Raw genomic sequence first — 22,996 nt, forward strand, 5'->3', positions numbered from 1 at the left:
GGTGGGGGATAGAGCGGGGAGGTTATGGGCGCATCGGGGACTTCAGTGAAATTAAATGCTTGGGATAGTTGGGATGGGCTGTGGGCATGGAGGTTGATGAACATGGAAGGGAAATGGCAAACAGAAGAAGGAGATGAAGTAAGAGAGAATGAATTTGAAATGGCAGAAGTGGTGCCGGTGCCGCTATATACACCAGTTGGGTTCAGTTGCAAGAGTGCAGGAATCGGTGAACCAAGGATGGGGCTTAGTGAAGGAAGCTCAGCATGGGGCGCAGGGAATGGAAGGGAATTGGGTAAATTGGAGAGGGTGAGGTTGAGAGCAAGGAATTTAGCATCAAAGGATGGGACGGTTGGTAGGATCTCTAGAACTGCTGGTGCCCATTCACAGGTAAAAATATTTCAGTGTCGGTAAACAAGGGCATCCACCCTGCTGGGGTAGAGTGTCCCTTGCTCTGTCCCTTGGCTCAGGAGCCGCACCTTCTCCAGCCCGGCCGGCTCCTTAAAAAAAAAAAAATGTTGGTATTTGTTAAGCGCTTACTATGTGCCGAGCACTGTTCTAAGCGCTGGGGTAGACACAGGGGAATCAGGATGTCCCACATGGGGCTCACAGTCTTAATCCCCATTTTACAGGTGAGGTAACTGAGGCCCCGAGAAGTGAAGTGACTTGCCCACAGTCACACAGCTGACAAGTGGCAGAGCTGGGATTCGAACTCATGACCTCTGACTCCAAAGCCCGGGCTCTTTCCACTGAGCCACGCTGCTTCTTAGCCGGGAGCACTGCTGCCCAAGGCCTAGGAGCAGCCGTGGTGGCCCGGCAGTGGCAGACAACTGACACATCCATTTCCTGAAAGGGCAGGGGAGGGAGAGTACGGGCCCCCAGCCCAGCCTGCCAATCCTGATCATCAGATGGGAGACAGCACCCACCCGGGAGTGTAAGCTACGGGGCCTCCTCCTCTGCCCGAGCAAGGTTCGACTCAACCGGAGAAGCAGCGTGGCTCAGTGGAAAGAGCACGGGCTTTGGAGTCAGGGCTCATGAGTTCGAATCCCAGCTCTGCCACTTGCCGGCTGTGTGACTGTGGGCAAGTCACTTAACTTCTCTGCGCCTCAGTTCCCTCATCTGTAAAATGGGGATTAAGACTGTGAGCCCCATGTGGGACAACCTGATTCCCCTATGTCTACCCCAGCGCTTAGAACAGTGCTCGGCACATAGTAAGCGCTTAACAAATACCAACATTATTATTATTAACCGGTGCAGCGGCCGAGGCTGGGCCGCCGCCTGCCACCCCCTCCTTCCTGTACCCCAAACACAAGCTCCTGGGCTGGGGGGTGGGGGGTGGTCATCAGGTTCCCTCTCTCCGCTGTGGTGCCCCTTTTCCCCCTCCAGCGGAGCCCTGGATCCCCCTTCTCCAACTGAGCAGCTGTCCAGCTTCTGGGCAGGAGGAAGTGAGATGAAAAAGAGAGAGCCTTTACATTCCTCCCTTTCCTTCCCACTTTTCTTCTACCCTTCCTCTTTTTCTCCCATTTATTTGTCCCTCATTTCTTTCCCCACACCGTCATCACTTCCCGGCCCCTTGCTTCCTACTTTTCCTTCTGTACCTGGGTCAGTTATGTGTATGTGTGTGTGTTTGGGGGTGGAGGGGGAATGTTGCCACTTAAGAGCTTTGGCAGAAGGAAAGAGGTAGTGGAGCGGGGGGAGGTGGGTTGTGATTTCTACATCGTTTTTTGTCATCCCCAATGTCCCTGACACTTGGGTTTGTGTGCCCTGCAGAGCTCTCTCCCCGAATTAAATAGATGTCATAACTGATGCCCCCAACCATCCCATATTTCAGAAAATTACGTGTGTTTAAAAAGCGTTGAAAAGCAAAACCTTTCAGACTGATGGAAAAAAAAAAAATCATTTTCAGCCGTTGGCAACCCCGTCTCCCTAGAAGAAAAGCTGGAAGGCAGGGAGAGAACCGAAGAGCAAAGAAAGCAAAGACAGTCCATCTTCTTTTCCAGTTTTCAAATGGGAGTTGGGTCTGCGGGCCTTGTCCTGCTCTGAGCTGCCCTCCGCTCGGCCCGAGGGTGAGGGTGAGGGTGCCCCATCCAGCGTCCCCCGCCGGAGCCCCCGGGCCCTGCAGCCTTACGGGGAGACTGAGGCTCTCTGGCCGCCAAGGACCCGGGGTACAAACGGAGAGACGGACTGATGGCCGAGGAGGTCGAGGCCAGGGCTGAGCAGGGGCGCGGAGGGGGCTCAGGGGGAAATGAGAAGCAGGGTGGCTCGGTGGAAAGAGCAGGGACTTGGGAGTCAGAGGTCGTGGGTTCTAATCCCGACTCCGCCACTCGTCTGCTGCGTGATTTCGGGCCAGTCGCTTACCTTCTCTGGGCCCCAGTGACCTCCTCTGTAAAATGGGGATGAAGACCGTGAGCCCCACACGGGACAACCCGATTACCTTGTATCCACCCCAGAGCTTAGAATAGTGCTTGGCACATCGTAAGCGCTTAGCAAATACCATCATCATCGTTATTATTATGACCTTATCTGTCAAATGGGGATGAAGACCGGAAGCCCCACACAGGACAACCCGATTACCTTGTATCTAGCCCAGTGCTTATAACGGTGCTTGGTACATCGTAAGCGCTTAACAAATAACATTATTATTATGACCTCCTCCGTAAAATGGGGATGAAGACCGTGAGCCCCACGCGGGGCAACCCGATCACCTTGTATCTAGCCCAGCGCTTAGAACAGTGCTTGGCTCATCGTAAGCGCTTAACAAATAGGGATCGTCTCTGTTGCGGAATTGCACATTCCAAGCGCTTAGTACAGTGCTCTGCACATAGTAAGCGCTCAATAAATACTATTGAAATAGCATTATCATTATGCCCTCATCTGTCAAATGGGGCTGGAGACTGCAAGCCCCAGGGGAGGGCAACCCGAGTACCTTGCATCCAGCCCAGCGCTGACAACGGGGCTTGGCACATCGTAAGCGCTTAACAAATAATATTATTATTACGACCACCTCTGTAAAATGGGGATGAAGACGGCGAGCCCCACGCGGGACAACCCGATTAGCTTGCATCTACCCCAGGGCTTAGAACAGGGCTTGGCACATCGTAAGCGCTTAACAAATAACATTATTATTACGACCTCTTCTGTAAAATGGGGATGAAGACGGCGAGCCCCACGCGGGACAACCCGATTAGCTTGCATCTACCCCAGGGCTTAGAACAGGGCTTGGCACATCGTAAGCGCTTAACAAATAACATTATTATTACGACCTCTTCTGTAAAATGGGGATGAAGACGGCGAGCCCCACGCGGGACAACCCGAGTACCTTGCATCCAGCCCAGCGCTGAGAACGGGGCTTGACACATAGTAAGAGCTTAACAGATAACATTATTAGTAGTAGTATTCGTTATCCCTGAATGGGGGGTCGTGCTGGGGGGGTGGGAGGAGGGTGAGTCCGGGGGGAGCAGACTGGGCGTTTGGCAGCCGTTGGTTGGAGGGTGTGTGGGGGGCGGGGCGGGGCGGGGAGCGCCGGCGGGGCCCTCGCCGTGGTCCCCGCGGTGGGGGCCGGTCCTCCCGGGGGCGGGACCGGAGGATGCCCCGGACGCTCTCCCGCCCCGCCCCGCCCCCGGCGCTCTCCCTCCCGCCCCCCAGGCGAGCGGGCGGGTTTAAAACGCGGCGGCGGCGGGCGCTGCCCTCTATCCGCGCCGCTCCCCGCCCGGCCCGGCCCGCTCCGCCGTCCGCCCGTCCGCCCGTCCGCCCGTCCGCCCGTCCGCCCGTCCGTCTGTCCGCCCGCCCGCCCGCCCTCCCGCTCCGAGCCCAGACCATGTCTCCGCCGCCGCCGCTGCTGCCGGGGCCGCTGCTGCTGCTGCTGCTGCTGCTGAGCCCCGGGGCGCCCTCCCCGTCCGCCGCCCCGCCCTGCCCCGAGCGCTGCGACCGGGCGCGCTGCCCTCCCGCCCCCGCGCTCTGCCCGGCCGGGACCGTGCTCGACGGCTGCGGCTGCTGCCCGCGCTGCGCCGCCGCCGAGGGCGAGCCCTGCGGGCCGGGGGTCGGGGCCGGGGCCGAGGCGCCCTGCGGGGAGGGTCTGCGCTGCGCCCCGGCGTCGGGGCCGCCCGCCACGGCCACCGTGCGCCGCCGGGCCCGGCCCGGACGCTGCGTCTGCACCAGCGGCGAGCCCGTCTGCGGCAGCGACGCCCGCACCTATGCCAACCTGTGCCAGCTGCGGGCCGCCAGCCGCCGCTCCGAACACCTGCGCCAGCCCCCCGTCATCGTCCTGCAGCGCGGAGCCTGCGGCCAGGGTGAGCCCCCGCCACCCTCCCCTCTTGCCTGCGGCCAACGCTCAGGCGCCGCTCATGGGTTCGCATCCCCCCTCCGCCGCTGGCCCGCTGGGTCACCTTAGGCAAGCCGCCTCCCTTCTCTGGGCCGCAGGGTCCTCATCTGGAAAAGGGGGATTAAAAACCGTGAGCTCCACGAGGGACCCCCTTGCATCCCCGCCCCCCCCCCCCGCCCCCAGTGCTTTGCACAGAGTAAGCGCTGAACAAATCCCACCGCTATTATTGGAGAAGCAGCGTGGCTCGGTGGAAAGAGCCCGGGCTTGGGAGTCAGAGGTCATGGGTCCGAATCCCGGCTCTGCCACTCGTCAGCTGTGTGACTGTGGGCAAGTCACTTCGCTTCTCTGGGCCTCCGTGACCTCATCTGTGAAATGGGGATGAAGACTGGGAGCCCCACGTGGGACGACCCGATTCCCCCGTGTCCACCCCAGCGCTTAGAACAGTGCTCTGCACATAGTAAGCGCTTAACAAATACCAACATTACTCTTGTTATTATTAGTCGGAGGCCAGGCCAACTCGACCCAAAGTCGACAGTCTTCTCCCGAGGCAGAAGAAACGACTGGCCGAAGGCGGGACTGTTTAGGCCGTCCCGCAGCGTGCTTTCTGTTGGGCTTTTTAAAACACCACAAAAGTAGAGGACGGAGAGGGAGCCGACTTGGGTTCGTTCCTACTTTGGACGGCAGAGGATCCGCAGATCCCGAGGGGAGACACCGGGTGGATGAGAAGGAGCCGTGTGGGAGAGGGTGTCCAGATTCCGTTAGGATTCTTGGTATTGATACCTTCATTCATTCATTCGTTCGTATTTATTGAGTGCTTACTATGTGCAGAGCACTGTACTAAGCGCTTGGAATGTACAAATCGGTAACAGATACAGTCCCTGCCCTTTGACGGGCTTACAGTATAATCGGGGGAGACGGACAGACAAGGACAATAGCAGTAACAGTACCTGTCTTCTTATCTCCACCTTTTACACTGTGAACCCGTTGTTAGGCAGGGATTGTCTCGATCTGTTGCCGAATTGTACATTCCGAGCGCCAGTACAGTCCTCTGCACGCAGTAAGCGCTCAATAAATACGAACGAACGAACGAATGAATTCTCAGCATCAAGCGTTTAGCGCAGAGGAGAGGGCCGTCTGGATAGCGACCCAGTTCCTGTCCACTCACCACTAAGGGCGACCATGTCGATAACTAGCCAAAGGGAGCGCTTCAGCAATAGACCAAAAGTTTGAAACTGGCCACTTCTTTTTTGATTCGGACAACTTTGTCGAGAGAGGCAGTGTGGTCTCATGGACAGCGCACGGGCCTGGGAGGCCGAAGGGCCCGGGTTCTGATTCCGGCTCTTCCACTCGCCTGTTGGGCGACCTTGGACAAGTCACTTCACTTCTCTGTGCTTCAGTTACCTCATCTGTAAAATTTGGATTACGATTGAGAGCCCCATGGGAGACAGGGACGCTGTCCAACCTCATTATCTTGTATCTATCCCAGCGCTTAAAATAGTGCCTGGCACATAAGTGCTTACCAAATACCGTGGTTTTTTTTTAAAAAAAACAAAAACAAGGAGGGGAAAACTAAGAGTCTAGAAATCGATGGATGGTATTTTACTGAGTGTTTCCCTCCTGCCAAGCGTTAGATGCTTGGGGGAGTATGATACGGTAAAGGTGGTAGAAATGGACCCCATCCAAGAGGAGCTTACAGTCTAGAGAAGGCAGACGTTAAATTACTGAATAGGGGAAAAGGGAGAGTATAAGAATATATACGTAAGTGCTGAGGAGCTGAAGGTAGGATGAATTAAGAGCTGAAGGGGCTACAGCTCCGATACAGAGGCAACACAGAAGGGAGATCGAGTGGGAGAAATGAGGACCTAGTCGAGAAGGCCTCTTGGTGGGGGTGTGATTTTAGGAGGGCTTTGAAAGTGGAAAGGCCAGGGTAAGAAAGTGTGAGAATTTAGTGGACATGAAGAAACCATTAATGACTTCCCCAGGGGTAAGCATTTTTTTGTCTGTTTTAAAACGGTATTTGTCAAGCATTTACTCTGTGCCTGGGGTAAGTACAAGATAATCAGGTTGGACACGGTCCCTGGGCTGCATGTCTTAATCCCCATTTTCAGTTGAGGTAACTGAGGCACAGAAGTTAAGGTCACACACAGCAGACAAGTGACAGAGCCAGGATTAAAACCCAGATCCTCCAACTCCCAGGCCTGGGCTCTTTCCATTAGGCCACCCTGCTTCTTCATGTTGATTTCCCTTTGCTAGCATTCAGGCCAGCATCCCAGCCTTCCAATCAGCCATCCGTCTTAGAGCATGTCTATGGAGCATCTCAGCAGAGGAGTGGCCCTTTTGGGTCCTGCTTCTCCCCTCAGTCAACTTTGGCAGAGTGTTTCTTCATTCCTACGACTGCACAGGGCAAAGCCTGCTGACGGTATTCATTCAGGATCAAGCCCAGGGCTCGTTGTATTATAGAGTTTTTCTTTTGCCACCCTTTCCTCCAGTGTGATGTTGGTCCAGCTCGAATGTGGGGAATCGTTATGTTGGAGTTCTCACTTTATCTTTCTGTAGAGAAATAAACGTGTGGGTGTGTCTGTATGAGAGAAACGAGTGACAAGGTGAAAGGTTCTAAGCTCTTTTATCTAGGGCACTGATTTCAGGGCTTTTTTCTTGCAGCGAGTATCTAGGAAATGCTGCTGCTGCAGATTCAGGGAAACTGGAACTGATCGGAGCTTGTACAAAAGTTTGGCTGAGAGGGGAGGAAAAAAATGCAACCCACAGGGGGCTTAATTCAACCTGAGGCACACTTCGGTGGAAGAGTTTAGCTATGGCCAGCTCGCCGCAAGAGGGTATGGGATCCAGGGTAGAGTATGAGGTGGGGGCGGACGGCTTCCATGTCTCAAACGTTTCTGGGACCCGGCTGATGGCAGCAAAAGATGAGGAAAATGGGCAGCACCATGGCCTATTGGAAAGTGCATTGAACTGGGAGTTAGGATAATTAGGATCTAGCTCTGGCTCTGCTACCGGCCTTCTGCGTGTGGCCTTGAATATGTCACTTCAACTTCTTGGACTTTGATTTCTTCATGGGTAAAATGGGGATGATATATCTGCTCTCCCTACTTCTTAGACTGTGAGCCCCCGTGAGATGGGCCTCTGTCCAATCTGATAAACTAGTATCTTCCCCAGCACTTGGCAGAGTAAAGACTTAATAGATCCCATAATTATTATTATTATCGGTCCTCTAGCTACCTTTGGGAGATCTCTTGAGCAGGAGACGGTATCACAAAGAAGGTACAGATTATATATGCAGACAACTTGGGCAGTGTTTCAGAAGTCAGGGGATTGTTACAAATCTTTGGCAAGTAAAGATGACCAGAAACTTGCTTCTAGAGTCGACAGCAGGGGTGACCAAGCCTGATGAACTGAGGAACTGCAAGCCCAAAACATAGTATGGCCCAGAGTCGCCAATCAAAAGGAATTCCTTCCACTGAAACAGTGAGCAGGGGAGAAGATTAGGTGATTAGGGGAGGAGGGGTGGGTGGAGTGAGTGACAGCTAATGATGGTCCTGGAGGCCACACACCTCCCCCCAAAATGAAGGCAGTCGCCTACTGGAGCCTCCCGTGGCCACTGTGGTCAAATAAAACATGTCTTATCCAAGCCGCACAGCAAGCGAAGAAGAGTTGCGGCTTGACCATCCCAGCTCTATACCCTGTCCATTTATGGAGAGGACAGCAGATTGTGGAGGGAGAATTCTTGCCGAAATTGAGTTCCCCCCGCCAAACAGGGGAAGACTAGGCATCAACAAAAAAGTCCAATCTTAAGTGGTGTCTCATATGTTGGTAGGACCCCATAATTGTGGCTCCTATTTCTGGCAATTGCCAGAGAGTTTTTCAACAGCTCGTTTAGTTATTCAGTGATGATCTGTTGTCACGAGTGATATTTTGACAACTCGGGAAGCCCCGGTTTAGTAAGAATAGCCATCTGTTTGCTTGTTGTTTTTGTTGTTGTTGATGGGTTCATTGCTTCCAGTGGTACTAGGATTTTAATTTTTATACCATTTCCCCCGAAACCTACATCAAGTTATGTTTGATCCATTGCCGTGAACTTAGTGGATGATCAATAACTGTAGATAGCATTGAAAGTGTTGCCGGTTGCATTGGAAAATGTGTGGTTACATGAAGAGAGACTCAAAATAAAATTTCTCTCTGACAGGGACAGAGTTGTACTATTATTATGGGATTTCCATACTAAATTACCCTTGGTGAAGAACAGTGAAATGTGTTTTAAAGACAGTGTCCCACATACATGGCAGATCTCCCAGACTCCATTTAAAGCTTTCCGCAAGGAACACCTAGATGAAACATGCTAGCAAATACTGCCGGCCCCTCCCAGTTCAGGATCCCTGGTGTAGTTTTATTCTTGGCCTCCCTGGGAAATAACAATCCCTGTTTGATCTCTGTCCTGATCCCCTGATGTCTGGGGTTTTTAGTCCTCAATCCTTCTTCAAAGGAGGGAGCCACATAAACTCCTGCCAGATATCTGTCGGGGGAGGGAGCAAGCTTATGGTCACCTTGGGTGGGGTGAGGCCCAAAGAAGTTCTGGCACAAAGATCTTGTTGAGGGAAGTGTGGAGTGGGACATGGCGGGAGAGGGAAGTGAGTGAGAGAGAGCAGAAAAAAAAAAGAGAAGGCACTAAGAAGGGGCTTTTTTATGGGTTACTGGGGCTGCCTGCCCACACCACAGTCGGTTAAGAGGCAAGCAGATAATCTGTCTGCTTATGAGTCTCTGATGCGGCCGGATGGATGTGTGGCTGAAGGAAGTCCTGTCTGTGGCTCGCGTGGGCCAAGTCAGCCATGCTGGTGATGGGGCCTGCCACCAGCAGAGAGGAGGAGGAGGAGGGCTGAGGAGTTTGATCCCGGCCCCTAGCACAATCCCAACTGGTGGGGCAGAACCTCACAAAGCAGGATCCAGAATGGAGCAGGATCCAGAATGGAACATCTGGTCCCCTTCTGCTAACCAGTCCTGCCCCCAGAAACAGCTTCTGCTCTGCTGCATCTTTCGTGGTCTATCCAGTGAAAGAGCGAGCGAGTACAGCTGGTCAACAGTGAGAATCTTGTTGAGAGTGAGGCCTAACGGAAAGAGCATGGGCACGGGAGTCAGTGGGATTTGGGTTCTAATCCCAGCTCTACCACCTATCTGCTGTGTGACCTTGGGCGAGTCACTTAACTTCTCTGTGCCTGTTACTTCATCTGTAAAATGGAGGTTCAGTACCCTGTCTCCCTCTGACAGACTGTGAGCCCCGTGTGGAGCAGGGACCGTGTCCCACCTGATTATCCATCCCCAGCACTTAGAACAGTGCTTGACAAATAGTAAGTCAAAGACAAATAGTAAGTGTTTAGCCAGTATTATAATTATCTACTCCAGTGCTCAGAACAGTGCATGGTGTTTGACAGTAAGTATTTAACAAATGCCAGAGTAATAAACACAGTAGTAGTGAGTGGGCACGAGCTGTGAAGGTGACAGCTGAACCTAAGGAACCTTGTATTGCGGTGACTGAGGACGTCTTCAGGTGCTCTCACAATCTCAACCTTGATATGGTCAGTTCACAGTTTTGTTGTGAAAGTTTCTGATCTCTGAGAGATGGGGTTTCTGAGCAGTGGGGAGATGTGGACTGGACCAGGCCTAAGACTCTAACTTTAGTGTACTCAGATTGGGATGGGCTCAGATAGATCCTGCAGCCTTTCTGGGTTTTCAGGCACAGGGGAAGGGGACCACAGTATATTTATGTATATGGAAGTTTGGCCAATCGTGGCTTTCCCTTAGGCTGCTGCAACTGCAACTTCAGCATCCCTAAGGCCGAATATATGTCTGGGAATGGCGTGGCCTAGAGGAAAGGGCACAGGCCTGGGCATCAGAGAACTGCCATTTGCCTGCTGAGTGACTTTGGGTAAGTCGCTTCTCTGTGCCTCAGTTTTCTCAGGTGTAAATTGGGAACTCAAGACCTGTTCTCCCTCCTACTTAAATCGTCAGCCCCTTGGGACAGGGACTGTGTCCAACCTGATTAGCTTGCACCTACCCCAGTGCTTAGAATAGTGCTACACATAGAAAGGACTTAAATACCGTAATTATTTTTATTTTGTTGAAGGGAGGCCTGGCCTATTTCTTTTTGGCCCTGACTCATTCTCGAGCTGGAGCCAGAACAAGGCTTGGCATGGGCTGAGACCGAGGGAGGCGAGGCTGGTTGGTTCTGAGACGTTTGGCTTCCTTGAGGCATTAGCCACCTGGGCAGGACTGAGGAGACCTCCCGGGCAGGAGTTGAAGAAGCTGCGTCGCTCTGTCCGACCACTCAGACAGACTGTTTCTTGGGCAGTATACCCCGTGGGCACGTGTGTGTTTATAACACACGTGACACTGCACGCTTCAATTTTCAGAATGCCCAGTAAAGATTGCAGGATCCGGAGCATCCATTGTTCCCACTACTTGAGTGCAGGATGAAAAACTGGAGGAGTCACCGGAGAGGCAGTCAAGTGCCAGCTTAAATTCACCTGAAAATGTTTCCCCGGTGGCGAGAACTTTCTCATGCTCGTAAAGTAGCCAAAGATTGCTCACCAGTTCCTTAAAGCCAGTTTGGACTTCAAACCTGAAGACTAACTGCTTTCCATAAAAGTTAGAAGCACAAACAGGCACCAACCTCACCCTCTTCCACTCTGGGACCTTTCAAATCTTGGTAACCCAACCTAAAGTAGTCAAGTTATGAATCCAGCCAAAGTTTCAGCTCAATCCATCAATAGGTTGTATTGATTGAATGCTTACTGTGTACAGAGATTGGTACTGAGTGCTTGGGAGAGTACAGTATAAGAATAGAAGCTCCAAGGCAGATGTTTTTCTGCTAAAAAGCTCTGAAAACATGCAAATGCCAGCTGAACACTAATTACAGTCTTGTGCTAGAGAACAATCATCAGCATAAATATTATGGTGAATATAATGAAATCACTGAATCATAGAAATTCCTGTTAGAACACCGCCAACTCTTCAAAATAATGTGAACACACCCACTTCTTAAACCACCAAAAGATGGACTTACTAATAAGAATTCCTCGTGACCGTTTTGAGTACCAGATAGAGAATGCTTTCCAGTCCATTAATCAGTGGTATTGGGTGCTCACTGTGGGCAGAGCACTTGGACTAAGGAGAGCGTATAATGTAACGGAGTTGGTAGACACGATCCCTGCTGTCAAGGAGCTTCCAGTTTCTCTATCTGCATCTGCTCAGTGTGTGTGTATAGTAATGGTTGAGATGAATGTTTATGGTCCAGTGAGTGATCTTTTTAGTTCATTTACACCTTAGAGAAGTTAGAATCGGTAGTTCAGGCTTGAGGAAGGGGGAAGAAATGCTTGTTGTGGGTTACCTTCAGGGGCAAGTAGAGAGGCCTAGTAGAGAGAGTTTGGGTCTGGGAAGGCCTCTTGGAGGAGATGTGTTTCAATCAGACTTTGAAGGGGCAAATAGAGAGGCCTAGCAGAGCACTATAGGGGAGAGTAATTATCTGTCGGATTGGAGCGGGGAGGGGAGGTAGTTCCAGACCAAAGACAGGATGTGGGCGAGATGGATGGGATCGAAGTACAGTGAGAAGGTTGGCATTAGAGGAGCAAAGGGTGCAGGCTGGGTTGTAGTAGGAGAGTAGCGAGATGAGGTAGGAGGGGGCAAGGTGATTGAGTGCTTTAAAACTGTGGTAGCGGGCTAAAAAGTAGTCTTCCAATCTTCCCTGTGAGAGCGTGCCAAGTCTGTGGACATGACATGCAGCTTCCCTGCCCGTACACTGCACACCGGGCCCGAGCAGGGACAGGGCTGTGCCGGGAGAAGGTGGGTGGCACTGCTGGGCATATTTGAAGTTCAGAGGGCTCAGACCGAGGTTCAGCCACCATCATTCCTGGCAGGGGACAGTGTCCTTAGCGTGTTTCTGAGGAGGAAGTGGGTTAGTGGTTCTGGTCAGTTAAAATGTGTGAGGCCTTAGCACTCACTGAAGTCTCTGTGTTTAAGTGCAGTTAATTAGCTCCCTGGCATGTCTCTTCCTGAATCTAGATAAACATAAAAAGTGTACTTTATTTACAAGACTGATTTAACAACCGATTTGCACCCTCAGCGTGTTGGATTCTGAACACACTGAAGCATGAAGCAAGCATGGCCTAGTGGATAGAGTACAGGCCTGGGCGTCAGAGGGACCTGAGTTCTAATCCTGGATCCGTCACTTGTCTGCTGTGGCATGTTCGGCAAGTCATTTAACTTTTCTGTGCCTCAGTTACATCAGCTGTAAAATGGGAATTGAGACTGGGAGCCCTATGTAGGACAGGGACTCTGTCTAACCTGATTATCTTGTATCTACCCCAGTGCTTAGGACAGTGACTGGTACATAGTAAGTGCTTAACAGATACCACTATTATTATTGTTATCAACATGAGGCAGAGTCTGGAGACCTGAATTTCCATGTAAAAAAGACCAAATGGAGAACTGAAACACTAACTAAAATGCCTATCTGTCACTATTACATGGGAGGTGGTCCTTCCTGACTGCATGTACACAAGATAAGGCAAGGAGACTCTCTTCAAAGCAGTCAGATCCAGGAAAAATGCAAAGCACCCTGAAGTGATGGCATACTTGTTGAACGCTTTGGGCGTGGAGGGGCACTGCTTTAAATACTTCACCGGCTTTTCCTCAGCACTGGGGAGATGCCATCACCTTCGAGAGGAAAAGTGAAATATCAGATTCTGGCAACTGTCATGGGCTCTTATTTCTGGCAAGATTTTTGACCACACGCCTGGAATTGCTCTACGGCCTCACACCACTGTGGCTCGGGGGACGTGCTCTGGGCATCGGCTTGTCAGTTATGGGACAAGACAGAGAGCAGCTCCAAGCATGAACAGCGATAGCTTTCCTAGACCTAATGAAAGTAAGTCTCCCCCTCTAGCCTGTAAACTCATTGTAGGCAGGGTAGGTGTCTTCTCTTGTCTTAGGCTGTTGAGTCGTCCCCAGCCCATAGTGACTCCATGGACACATCTCTCCCAGAACGCCCCACCTCCACCTGCAGCCTTCTGGTAGTGGATCCATAGAGTTTTCTTGGTAAAAATACGAAAGTGGTTTGCCATTGCCGTCTTCCACGTGGCAAACTTGAGTCTCCACCCTTGACTCCTTCCCATGCTGCTGCTGCCCAGGACAGATGACTTTTGACTTGTAGCAGATTGCCTTCCATTAGCTAGCCACTGCCCAAGCTAGGAGTGGAAGCCTCTGCTTGACTCTCCCTCCAGTAGCAAGACTGGTAGAGCACTGGAAACTCTCCAGGTGCAATCCTGAGAGGGGAGGAAACGTGTCTACCAACTCTGCAAACTGGTATTCTCTCAAGCTCTGAGTTCAGTGCTCTGCACTCAGTACATATGATTGATTGAAACCATTCGATACCATCAGTAGATCCTGACTCTAGAAACTGTTTAGAAAAGTTAGCACTTTAAGATTCTGAGATTTCTTCAGGTGAGCTGCTGGGATGTGGAGAACTCACTCCTGAGTTCTGGGAGATGAGAACCAGGAAGGAAGCAAGCTTCTTGCTTCCTAATCCCACTTGGCACCATTCCATCCCCCTCCATCATTCTCTGTATGCTCCTTTGAAGCCCTTAACATCCATCTCTACCATCCGACCCAATTACCGATCGCTGTCATCTCTTGCACCCCAGGCCCCGCCTTCTCCCCCAATTAGACTGTAAGCCCATCAAACGGCAGGGACTGTCTCTATCTGTTGCCGACTTGTTCATCCCAAGCGCTTAGTACAGTGCTCTGCACATAGTAAGCGCTCAATAAATACTATTGAATGAATGAATGAATAAATGCCTGGAGAGTACAGTACAATTGAATCGATAGGCACGATCCCCGTCCTCAAGGAGCTTTCAATCTCATGATTTCATGATCTCTGGTACAACCTCTAAACTCACTAGCTCTGAAATCCCACTCTCCGATCACAACCTCCTCACCTGTCATCTCTCCCACACCCCCACTTCCCTGTAAAACTATCCTGTTCACCCACAGAAACCTCTGACCCTCTCGACCCTCTCCAATTATGCAGTCATTTGTACTCCATATCCAGCCTATCTACCTTTTGATGCACAAATCCATGCCCTTTCCACAGAACTCAACTGCCTCTCACCTCTGTCCCTTTGTCGATCTAGTACCCCCAACTTGCAACCCTGGATCACCTCCACAGTACAATTCCTCCACTCCTCTGCATGAGCAGCTCCTGGTGGAAGTGCAGACATCAGACCGACCTCATCCATCTAAAACTTATCCTCACCTGCTATGACTCTGCCCTCTCCTCTGTCCAGCAACAGTACTTCTCCACCATTTTAATTCCAATATCCTTGCCTGTGCCAGCTGTTTCAGACTTCTAACTCCCTCCTTAATCCCCCGATGCCCATGTCTCCATCTCCTACCCCTCATTCCATCGCCATTTGCTTCATTAATAAAATTGAAACCATCAGGGGTGCTCACCCTAAACTTTTCCTTACAATTCTCTAGTTCCACATCTTTCTGCCCCCTCTTTGACTCTCCATCCTTACCAGCAGTGTCTCAAAAGGAGATCTCCCACCTTCTCTCAAAATCTACCCCCTCCGCCTGAGCCTCTGACCCCATCCCTTCACATCTTATTTAAGCCCCTGCCCCCTCACTTTTCTATAGTCAACTCTTCAGTGACTCCTTCCCGGCTGTTGTCAAACGTGCCCAAGGATGCCTTATCCTAACAATCCCTCCCTTGAATTCACTACATCCTCCAGTTATCGCTCCATCTCCTTCCTTCTTACAGAAGCAGAATGGCTTAGAGGAAAGAGCACAGGCCTGGAAGTCAGAGGACCTGGGTTCTAATACCAGCTCTCCCATGTGTGCGTTCTGTGACCTTGGGCAAGTCACTGAACTTCTCTGTGCATCGGTTACCTCATCTCTAAAATAAAGATTCATTCCTACTCCCTCCTACTTAAACTGTAAGCCTCATGTGGGACAGGGACTCTGTCCAAACTGATTAACTTGTATCTATTCCAGTGCTTAGAACAGTGCTTGGTACATAGTGCTTAACCAGTACTGTAACCATTATTTTTATTACCTCCTTAAAACAAGTAATTTAACCTACTGCTTTCACTTCCTCTCCTCTGATTCCTTCCTTGACCCCCTTGCAATCTGACTTTTGCCCCCTCCCCTCTACTGAAACTGCCCTAAGGTCATGAATGACCTCCTGCTTGCCAAAACCAATACTGTTTACCTCCCCGCTTTGTCTGGAAATATTATTTAACTTTGGCTTCACTGGCATTGTCTTCTCTTGGTTCTCCTTCTATCTCTGGCTGCTCATTTTGTCTTTTTTTGCCAGCTCCCCCTTCCTACTTCCTAACTATGGGAGTCCTGCAAGGCTCAATCTGGATCCTCTTCTTTTTTCCATCTATGCCCACATCTTTGCTCCCACAGCTTCAACTACCATCCCTATGTGGAGGATTCTGAAATCTCCCCCTCTAACTGTTCCCTTTCTTCTCTGCTCCTCTGCAATTTTGCATTTCCTCCTCCCTTCATCATTACTTGTACCACCAACACCACGAACTTAAAATGTCCAAAGCATAATTCTGCATTTTCCCACCTAAACCCTCTTCCCTCCAACTGTCTCATCACTGTAGACAACATCACCATCCTCACTGTCTTATAAACCCATTGATCTGGCCATATCCTTGACTTATTTCTCTCATTCAGTGTCAGTAAATTCTAATTTAACATCTCTAGAAATCTGCTCTTCTTCTCCATTCCGCTACAGTACTAGCTCAAACTATCTTATTCTGGCTCTGAATGGATTGAACTCCTCCCCGCCTCCAGCATCTCCCTACTCAAGTCCATTCTTCACTCTGCTGTTGGAATCATTTTTGTAAAAAAAAGCAACTGTGCATGTCTCTCCACTTTCCAAACACCTCCAGTGGTTACCCATCCCTCTCCATATGAAACGGAAAGACCTTATCATCGGCTCTAAAGTACGCAGTCAGCTTTCCCCCTCCTACTAAATCGGGCTCATCTCCCACTACAGTCCACCTCACAGACTTCACTCCTCTAACGCCAAGCTTCTTAGTGTACCTCGGACTCATCTCCGTCACCGTCGACTCTTGCTCATGTGTCCACTCTCTGTTCCTAAACTCCCTACCTCCTCATATATGAAAGACATCTCAATCTTCTGGGTCCTGGTGAACTCCCGGAAGCCTTCCTTGACTAACCTCATTTTCTCACCATATCTCCCTCCCCTCTGTGTTGCCTGTGCCCTTGAATCTGTTCCCCCTTTACCACTTTGACTTTCACTCCACTCCAGCCACATAGCGCTTACGTATGCTTATACTCTGCCGCTTCCCCATTTGTAATTTATTTTAATGTCTGTCTCCCCCACAGGCTATAAGTACCTTGAGGACAGGGATTGGGTCTGTCAACTCTATTGGATCTTACTCTCTTAAGCATTTAAGTATAGTAAGCACTCTGTAAATGCCATTGGCTGATTGATGACAGCATGGTCGGTCACGTTGTAGTTGGGATGCTCTGGCTGATCCACTTCCCATTATCAATGAGACGAAGCAGGGATGGGTAGACTAGTCTGTCCTGTTCAGTTTAGTCTGTCAGATCATATGACAGGGTCCCTGAATGCAGTCATTTGGATAATACTTCCGTGTTTCTGAGAAACCCAATATAACAGGCATCATTCAAGTCCAAGAGACAGTCCTTCAAGAATTGGCATATTTTGATGATTTTACCTTTTGGAGGTAAAGAAACACATGAGAAAGAAGGTAGGCAAATGATTATAGTCCACTTAGCCTCACCAGCCCCTCTCTGGGTCGCACCTGGAGAGTTTTCAGTACTCTACCAGTCTCTGCTACGGGAGGGAAAGTCAAGCAGAAGCATACCCATTCCATTCCTAACTTGGGCAGTGACTAGCGAGTGGAAGGCAATCTGCTACAAGTCAAAACTCATGCATGCTGGGCAGCAGTGGCATGGGAGAGAGTCGAGGATGGTGACTCGAGTTTACTGCACGGTAGGGAGATATGGTAAACTGCTTCCATATTTTTACCAAGAAAACTTTATGGATGCACTACCAGAACGATTGCAAATGGAGAGCGGGGAGTTCTGGGAGAGATGTGTCCGTGATGTCGCTATGGGTCGAGATGACAGCAAAAGAGAAGACAAGCCGAACCAGTCAGGTGCTATAGGCTAACAGTGCTGAGACAACTAGAGTAAGGCATTAGCCAGTATCAGATCTTTATTGGCAGCATGGAGCTTAATGCTGTCCCAGAATTGGTTACTTAGGCCAGACCCTGGATAACACTGCAGTGATACCGTACAGGAAAGTAAAATGAAGAAGGCCAAACCAAGCTTTGGGAGATTGTCAAATAGAGACTGGAGGAAGTATGGTGTTGAGCTTTGGGTCAAACATAGCCCGAAGAGCTGTGGGAACTGCCCAACATATGACCCTGTCATATGATCTGACAAACTAAACTGAACAGGACAGACTAGTCTACCCATCCCTGCTTTGTCTCATTGATAATGGGAAGTGGATCAGGCAGAGCATCCCAACTACAACGTGACCGACCGTGCTGTCATCAATCAGCCAGTGGCATTTACGGAGTGCTTAATATACTTAAATGGGTTTGAGAGAGCTGGACCTCCTCAATTTGAGAGGCAGCTTGGCTTCGTGGATAGAGCACAGGTGGGACTCAGAAGAACCTGGTTTCTAATCCTGGCTCCTCCATGTGTCTGCTGTGTGACTTTGGGCAAGTCACTTAACTTTTCTTGGCCTCAGTTACCTCATCTGTAAAATGGGGATTAAGAATGTGAGCCCCATGAAGGACGGGGACTGTGTCCAGCCTATTGACTTGTATCTACCCCAGTATTTAGAACAGTGCTTGGCACATAGTGCTGAACAAGTACCACAATTATTATTACAGATACTGCATCTGATTCCTTGGGATGGGCCATCAGCACCACTTAGGGGCCATTCCAACATCTAGTGCAGTTTAGGATCACAAATAAAGGAGGCTCGGAATTAAGTTAGCTGCAGATTTGAGGCTGAGTGGGGCCTGATGATAGCTACTATACAGGGGACTAAAATGGGGTATCTCAAAACAAGGGGACAAAAAACATTGCAAGGATGGAGTAAAACAAACCCTGAGGCGATATGGCATCTCAACTGAAAACTGATAGAGAACTTTGGCAGACCCAGCCCAGCATGGCTTATGGCAGTCGAGAAAGAAACAATTCTGAGCAATAGCTTCAAGATCATGAGACAAGGCAACAAAAGTGCAAACAGCACCAGGCGACGCAAACAACTTAACAAAGGACGGTCTGTGAGGGGGCAAAGAACGGTTGCGACTGTGGGTGACACTTTGGCCTCGGAACAGACACACACACACACACACACACACACGCCTTAGTAGGGCTTTTTTAAAAATATGAATGTTACTGAGATATGTGTGTGTGTGTTTGAGTATTATATTATGTACACAATAAATGATTTGGAGACTTTGAGTGAGATTGGAGCAGCCATGGCCCTGCTTCTAATAATCTTTTCTGATGAAGGGGAAAAGGATGGTTTAAATAAGAAATCAATTCCCCACTGTATCACTAAAATTGTAGATATTTGAAGAATTGCAAAGCTCTTTGAACTATGTGGGGGAAACAGAGAGGTTGAACTGCTCGGATAACTTAGGCAATGATTCCCTCCCAGAGGAGTTCAGCCATAGACTTTTGGCATGTTCTGAAAGAGAGTTTACTAAATTTAGTGTTTATGTCATGGTGCCATACCACCAAGTGGAGATTCCTTCACCTTCTCCAGATCACCAATCTCTCCTCTTTATCTTTCATTTTTCCCTGTTTTTCCCTTCTTCTCAGATAGTGACTTCTACGGGCCTCAAATACCTACGCTACCTGACTCCTCTCCCTTCACGACACCAGCTCCAGTCCCTTCTGCTGCCCTGCTTCTCTGATTCCTGCTTTTTCTTTTAAATAGTGTTCTTTAAGCACTTATGTGCCAGGCACTGTTACTAAGCACTGGGGTAGCTACAAGCTATTCAAGTTGGACACAGTACCTTTCTTACATAGGGCTCACAGTCTTAATCTCCATTTTAAAGATGAGGGAACTGAGGTACAGAGAAGTTAACTCACTTGCCCGAGGTCGCCCAGCAGACAATGGTGGAGCTGGGGTTAGAACCCAGGTCTTTCTGAAAGTCAGGAAGATTCTCAGGCCCTTTCCCTATCCACTGGGCCACGCTGCTTCATCTCTTCTCATCCCCGGGGTCTCTGCTTCCCACTTTGGGGAATGGTGCCTGAGTTTAGGAACTCGGGAGGTTCAATAGCCTTAGCAGGAGCCAGCATAACAACAATGAGGGGACAGAGTAGGAAGAGAAACTCAGCTGAGAAATCTGGGAAGGTCGGGAACTAAGCCAAATTCTTATCAAGGGGAAAGCTGAATGTTTTTGTGAACTGAGCCTTCAGCTGTTTCCCTGAAGATAATAATACATAGATCATGTTTGGCATTCTAGAGAAATTTTTAAGAAGGGCTTGCATTTTTTTTAGATAAAATGAGTCTAGGCTTTTTTGACCAGAACTCCCTTAGTGAATACCCTGAAGTCGGCTGTGACTTTACAGTGTTAGAAACAACACTGAATGTGGGATGTGATCAACTCCTGAGATCATTCCGGTAATGATTTGTGAAATGTAATTTAGAAACAAAATTAAGGATAGCCTGATGCCCCTGTGGCCTGAACAACTTGGTGACCTCTGCCACTTGGCTGCCAGATGATGGGTGTGTAGAGATTTAAAGTAATTGTTCCAGTAATCCTCTTAGAAAAAAATCCTCTTGTTTGGGTCCCGTTTCCTGATTTCAAAGGAAAATAGGACACCTAACATTTTTCACCTGCCTTGTGCCATCTTGTAAGACTATCTCTTGAAGGTACAGGCTCTGCCTCTGAAAAACGACTCCCTTCTTCCCCACTCCACTGCGGAAAGATTTGCAGTCCTTCTCTGTGGGCTGGCATGACGCATTTTTCCCACAGTGAGCTGTTTGTGAGACAGGACCGGAAAACGGTAGGCTGCCAACACTTGGAAGGCCTCGTTCGGTTGGAAATAGAGACTTAAGGAAACCCTCCCCTCCCTTCCCTCTTTCTTTCTGCTCAATAAGCCCCCTTGAATGGGCCTGAGATCTGGCTGAATGAAGTTAATCCTGCAGGGCTCGGAGTCGAGTAATGGAAATAGTTCACTTTAGTTTTTAATATCCTGGTGTCTGTGGTTAGGCGGCTCTACTACCTTTTCGTTTTTGTCATTACAGTCGGCCAGCTGCCGTTTCCATTACTCAAGTCCTTGGCTAAATTACCCTTCAGAAGAGTGGATTTTGCTGATCTAGGAACCTCAGAAGTTACGTACGCAGCCTCTTTCCTCTTGAACTACGTCAAGCTAGCCGGCCGCTCCCCCACCCCCCCGACAATCTCCCCTCTCTCCTTGGAGTTCTATGATTTTTCCTGTCCCTCCCTTCCCCCAGATTGAACTCCGTATTTCTTCTCCTGTAGCTCTTTTTTTGTGGTTGTTTTCTAGAGGTTCCAAGTGGTGGACTTGCCTTCTCCAGCCACCTCTGCCCCTGTTTGCCTTCTGGACCTGAAAAGTTGGGATCTGGGCTGACCTGGAACAGGCAGGTTTAATGAGAGCAGGTAGGGGTGGTAGAAGAGGAAGAGATGGGTAAGGGAGAGTCTCTGACTTCCCTGTGCCTCCCCCCATCCCCCACCACTGCTACTGCTGCTCTCCCCACATTCCCATCCAGTCTACCCTGCCCCATCATCCCCACCTTAGAGTCCCGAGGGGCATAAACAGCGGCAGCGAGATCCATTGTTCTAGGGTGGTGTTCCAGAAAGAGATGCAGAATAGAAAAGAGTGCAGGAGATCCAGGAAGACAGGCAAGTTTGGGGTGAGGGAGGTGGAGGGCCAGAACGCCTAGAGAATTGGGAGGTCTGGGTTAGGATGGAGGGGCAGGACTACCCAGAGGGCAAGTTTGCAAAAGTTGGGATTTGATTGCATTTAATTTGCCAAAGTGGGAAAATCTCTTTGAGAGGAAGCGATTCTGTAGGACTGGAGTAGAACAGTTGGCTAGACGGGTTGTGCCCGGTGGGCTGGTTCACGCAGGCACACTCCCTTTGTAATGGGATCCTGCTTCCTTGCAGGGAGAAGGGCAAGCTGGTGTCCTGAGAAGTGCAACCCAGTGTGCTCAGAAAGATTCTCAACCCCACCTTATTTTTCATGAGCACCCTGGCCTTGCAGCTGCATCATTGATCTGACGGAGCCCAGCTTCCTGCCTTGGCCCAGCCTTGCTTTTGCTTCCATCCATCCAGCCGTGGGACGGGCTGTCTTCGGGGCGGACTTTGCCTCGCAGCCGTCCCTGACAGGTTTTCTTGGAGACCAGTGTGCTCTAGTGGATAGAGCTAGGACCTGAGTTCTAATCTTGGCTCTGCCACTTGTCTGCTGTGAGACCTTGGGCAAGTTATTTCACTTCTCTGTGTCTCAGTTCCCTCATCTGTAAAATGGGGATTAACACTATGAACCCCGTGTAGGACAGGAACTGTGTCCAACCCCATTTGTTTGCATCCACCCCAAGGCCTACTACAGTGACTGGCACATAGTAAGCATTTAACAAATACCATAATTATTCTTATTATCATTACGATGATTATTCCTTTAATAGTAGTTAGAGTAGCCACAGTGCTTCCTCTTGGAGGTACAACAGGGAAGGCTGGGGCTTGGAGGGTGCATTCATACATTTATAACTTTCTTTAGGTTTGGGGGGGTTACTGTATATTAGGCAAGGCAATCCAAAGCAGCAAGGCCTCGCTTGTGCTTCGTGGCGTTAGGGACGATCTTCAGGTCACAGATTCAGATTCCAAAGGGAGCAAGTTGAATGTCATCCCAGGAGGGTGGGGCGACCTGTCCAGGCAGTCGATACCAGAGGCCTGGCCATTACCGCTTCCTCCGTGACACATTTTAAAATGCAACTCTTCTCCTTGTGGACCCATTTAAGTTTCTCCCTGAGCCCTTAACATAGAAGTGAGCAATCTACAGGATGAAACCCCTCCCAATAGGTCTTTCTCAGGGTCCTTGTGGTCACTCTGGCTTCTCCGCTTGCAGGCTAAATTTCATCACTGACCTTGGGCTTGAAGAAGGGGCGATCTCAGCTCCAGGTCCACCCCCACCTCAGGTTTCCCTTTGCCTTCCCCCCTGGGTGGGAGAGACGGGTTACTAATTCAGGGGAGTTAGTAAATCTGGTTAAATATTTCCAGGGTACCGGACAAGTGGGGCTGATTCAAGGCACCGTTAGTATGGTTAAGCTCTGGGTTTCCACCTGGACTTTTCTTCTCCTTGGCATGCATTCATGGTCTCCCTCAGTGGCCCAAGAGAGGGAGTATGGAGGGAAGGAGATCAGTAATTCACAGGCAGACCCAGTGGGGCCTCAGGTGATGGATGCAGTGAGTTCACTGAAAGAGAAGCTTTTGCACACTGTCACCCATAAATCCTGCCTCCATCACATTGGGTGAGCATGGCATACCATGGCAGAGTAGCTCAGACACCACCATGATGCTGCTGCCTCTTCAGCATCGTCACCATCACTGGGATGCC

The 22,996-nt window shown here is 50.0% G+C and overlaps 1 protein-coding gene and 1 non-coding gene across 4 annotated transcripts in view; both read left to right on the top strand.

Annotated features, from left to right (window-relative positions):
- Positions 1-3,806: 3,806 nt before the first annotated feature.
- HTRA1 (HtrA serine peptidase 1) overlaps positions 3,807-22,996 on the top strand; it is an 80,365-nt gene continuing 61,175 nt past the window's right edge. For all 3 annotated transcript variants that reach the window (XR_003765211.1, XM_029081020.1, XM_029081021.1), the window contains exon 1: positions 3,807-4,286. Coding sequence is in view for 2 of the 3 variants with exons in the window: in XM_029081020.1 (XP_028936853.1) it covers positions 3,815-4,286 (472 nt within the window). In the remaining variant the exon portion in view is untranslated. The remainder of the gene's footprint in view (positions 4,287-22,996) is intronic.
- Positions 17,170-17,307, top strand: LOC114817626. Its single transcript, XR_003765488.1, has one exon. It is a non-coding gene; the product is annotated as a small nucleolar RNA SNORA7 (small nucleolar RNA).

Source organism: Ornithorhynchus anatinus, chromosome 16 (genome assembly GCF_004115215.2).
Source record: "Ornithorhynchus anatinus isolate Pmale09 chromosome 16, mOrnAna1.pri.v4, whole genome shotgun sequence".
NCBI classification, from domain to species: Eukaryota; Metazoa; Chordata; class Mammalia; order Monotremata; family Ornithorhynchidae; genus Ornithorhynchus; species Ornithorhynchus anatinus.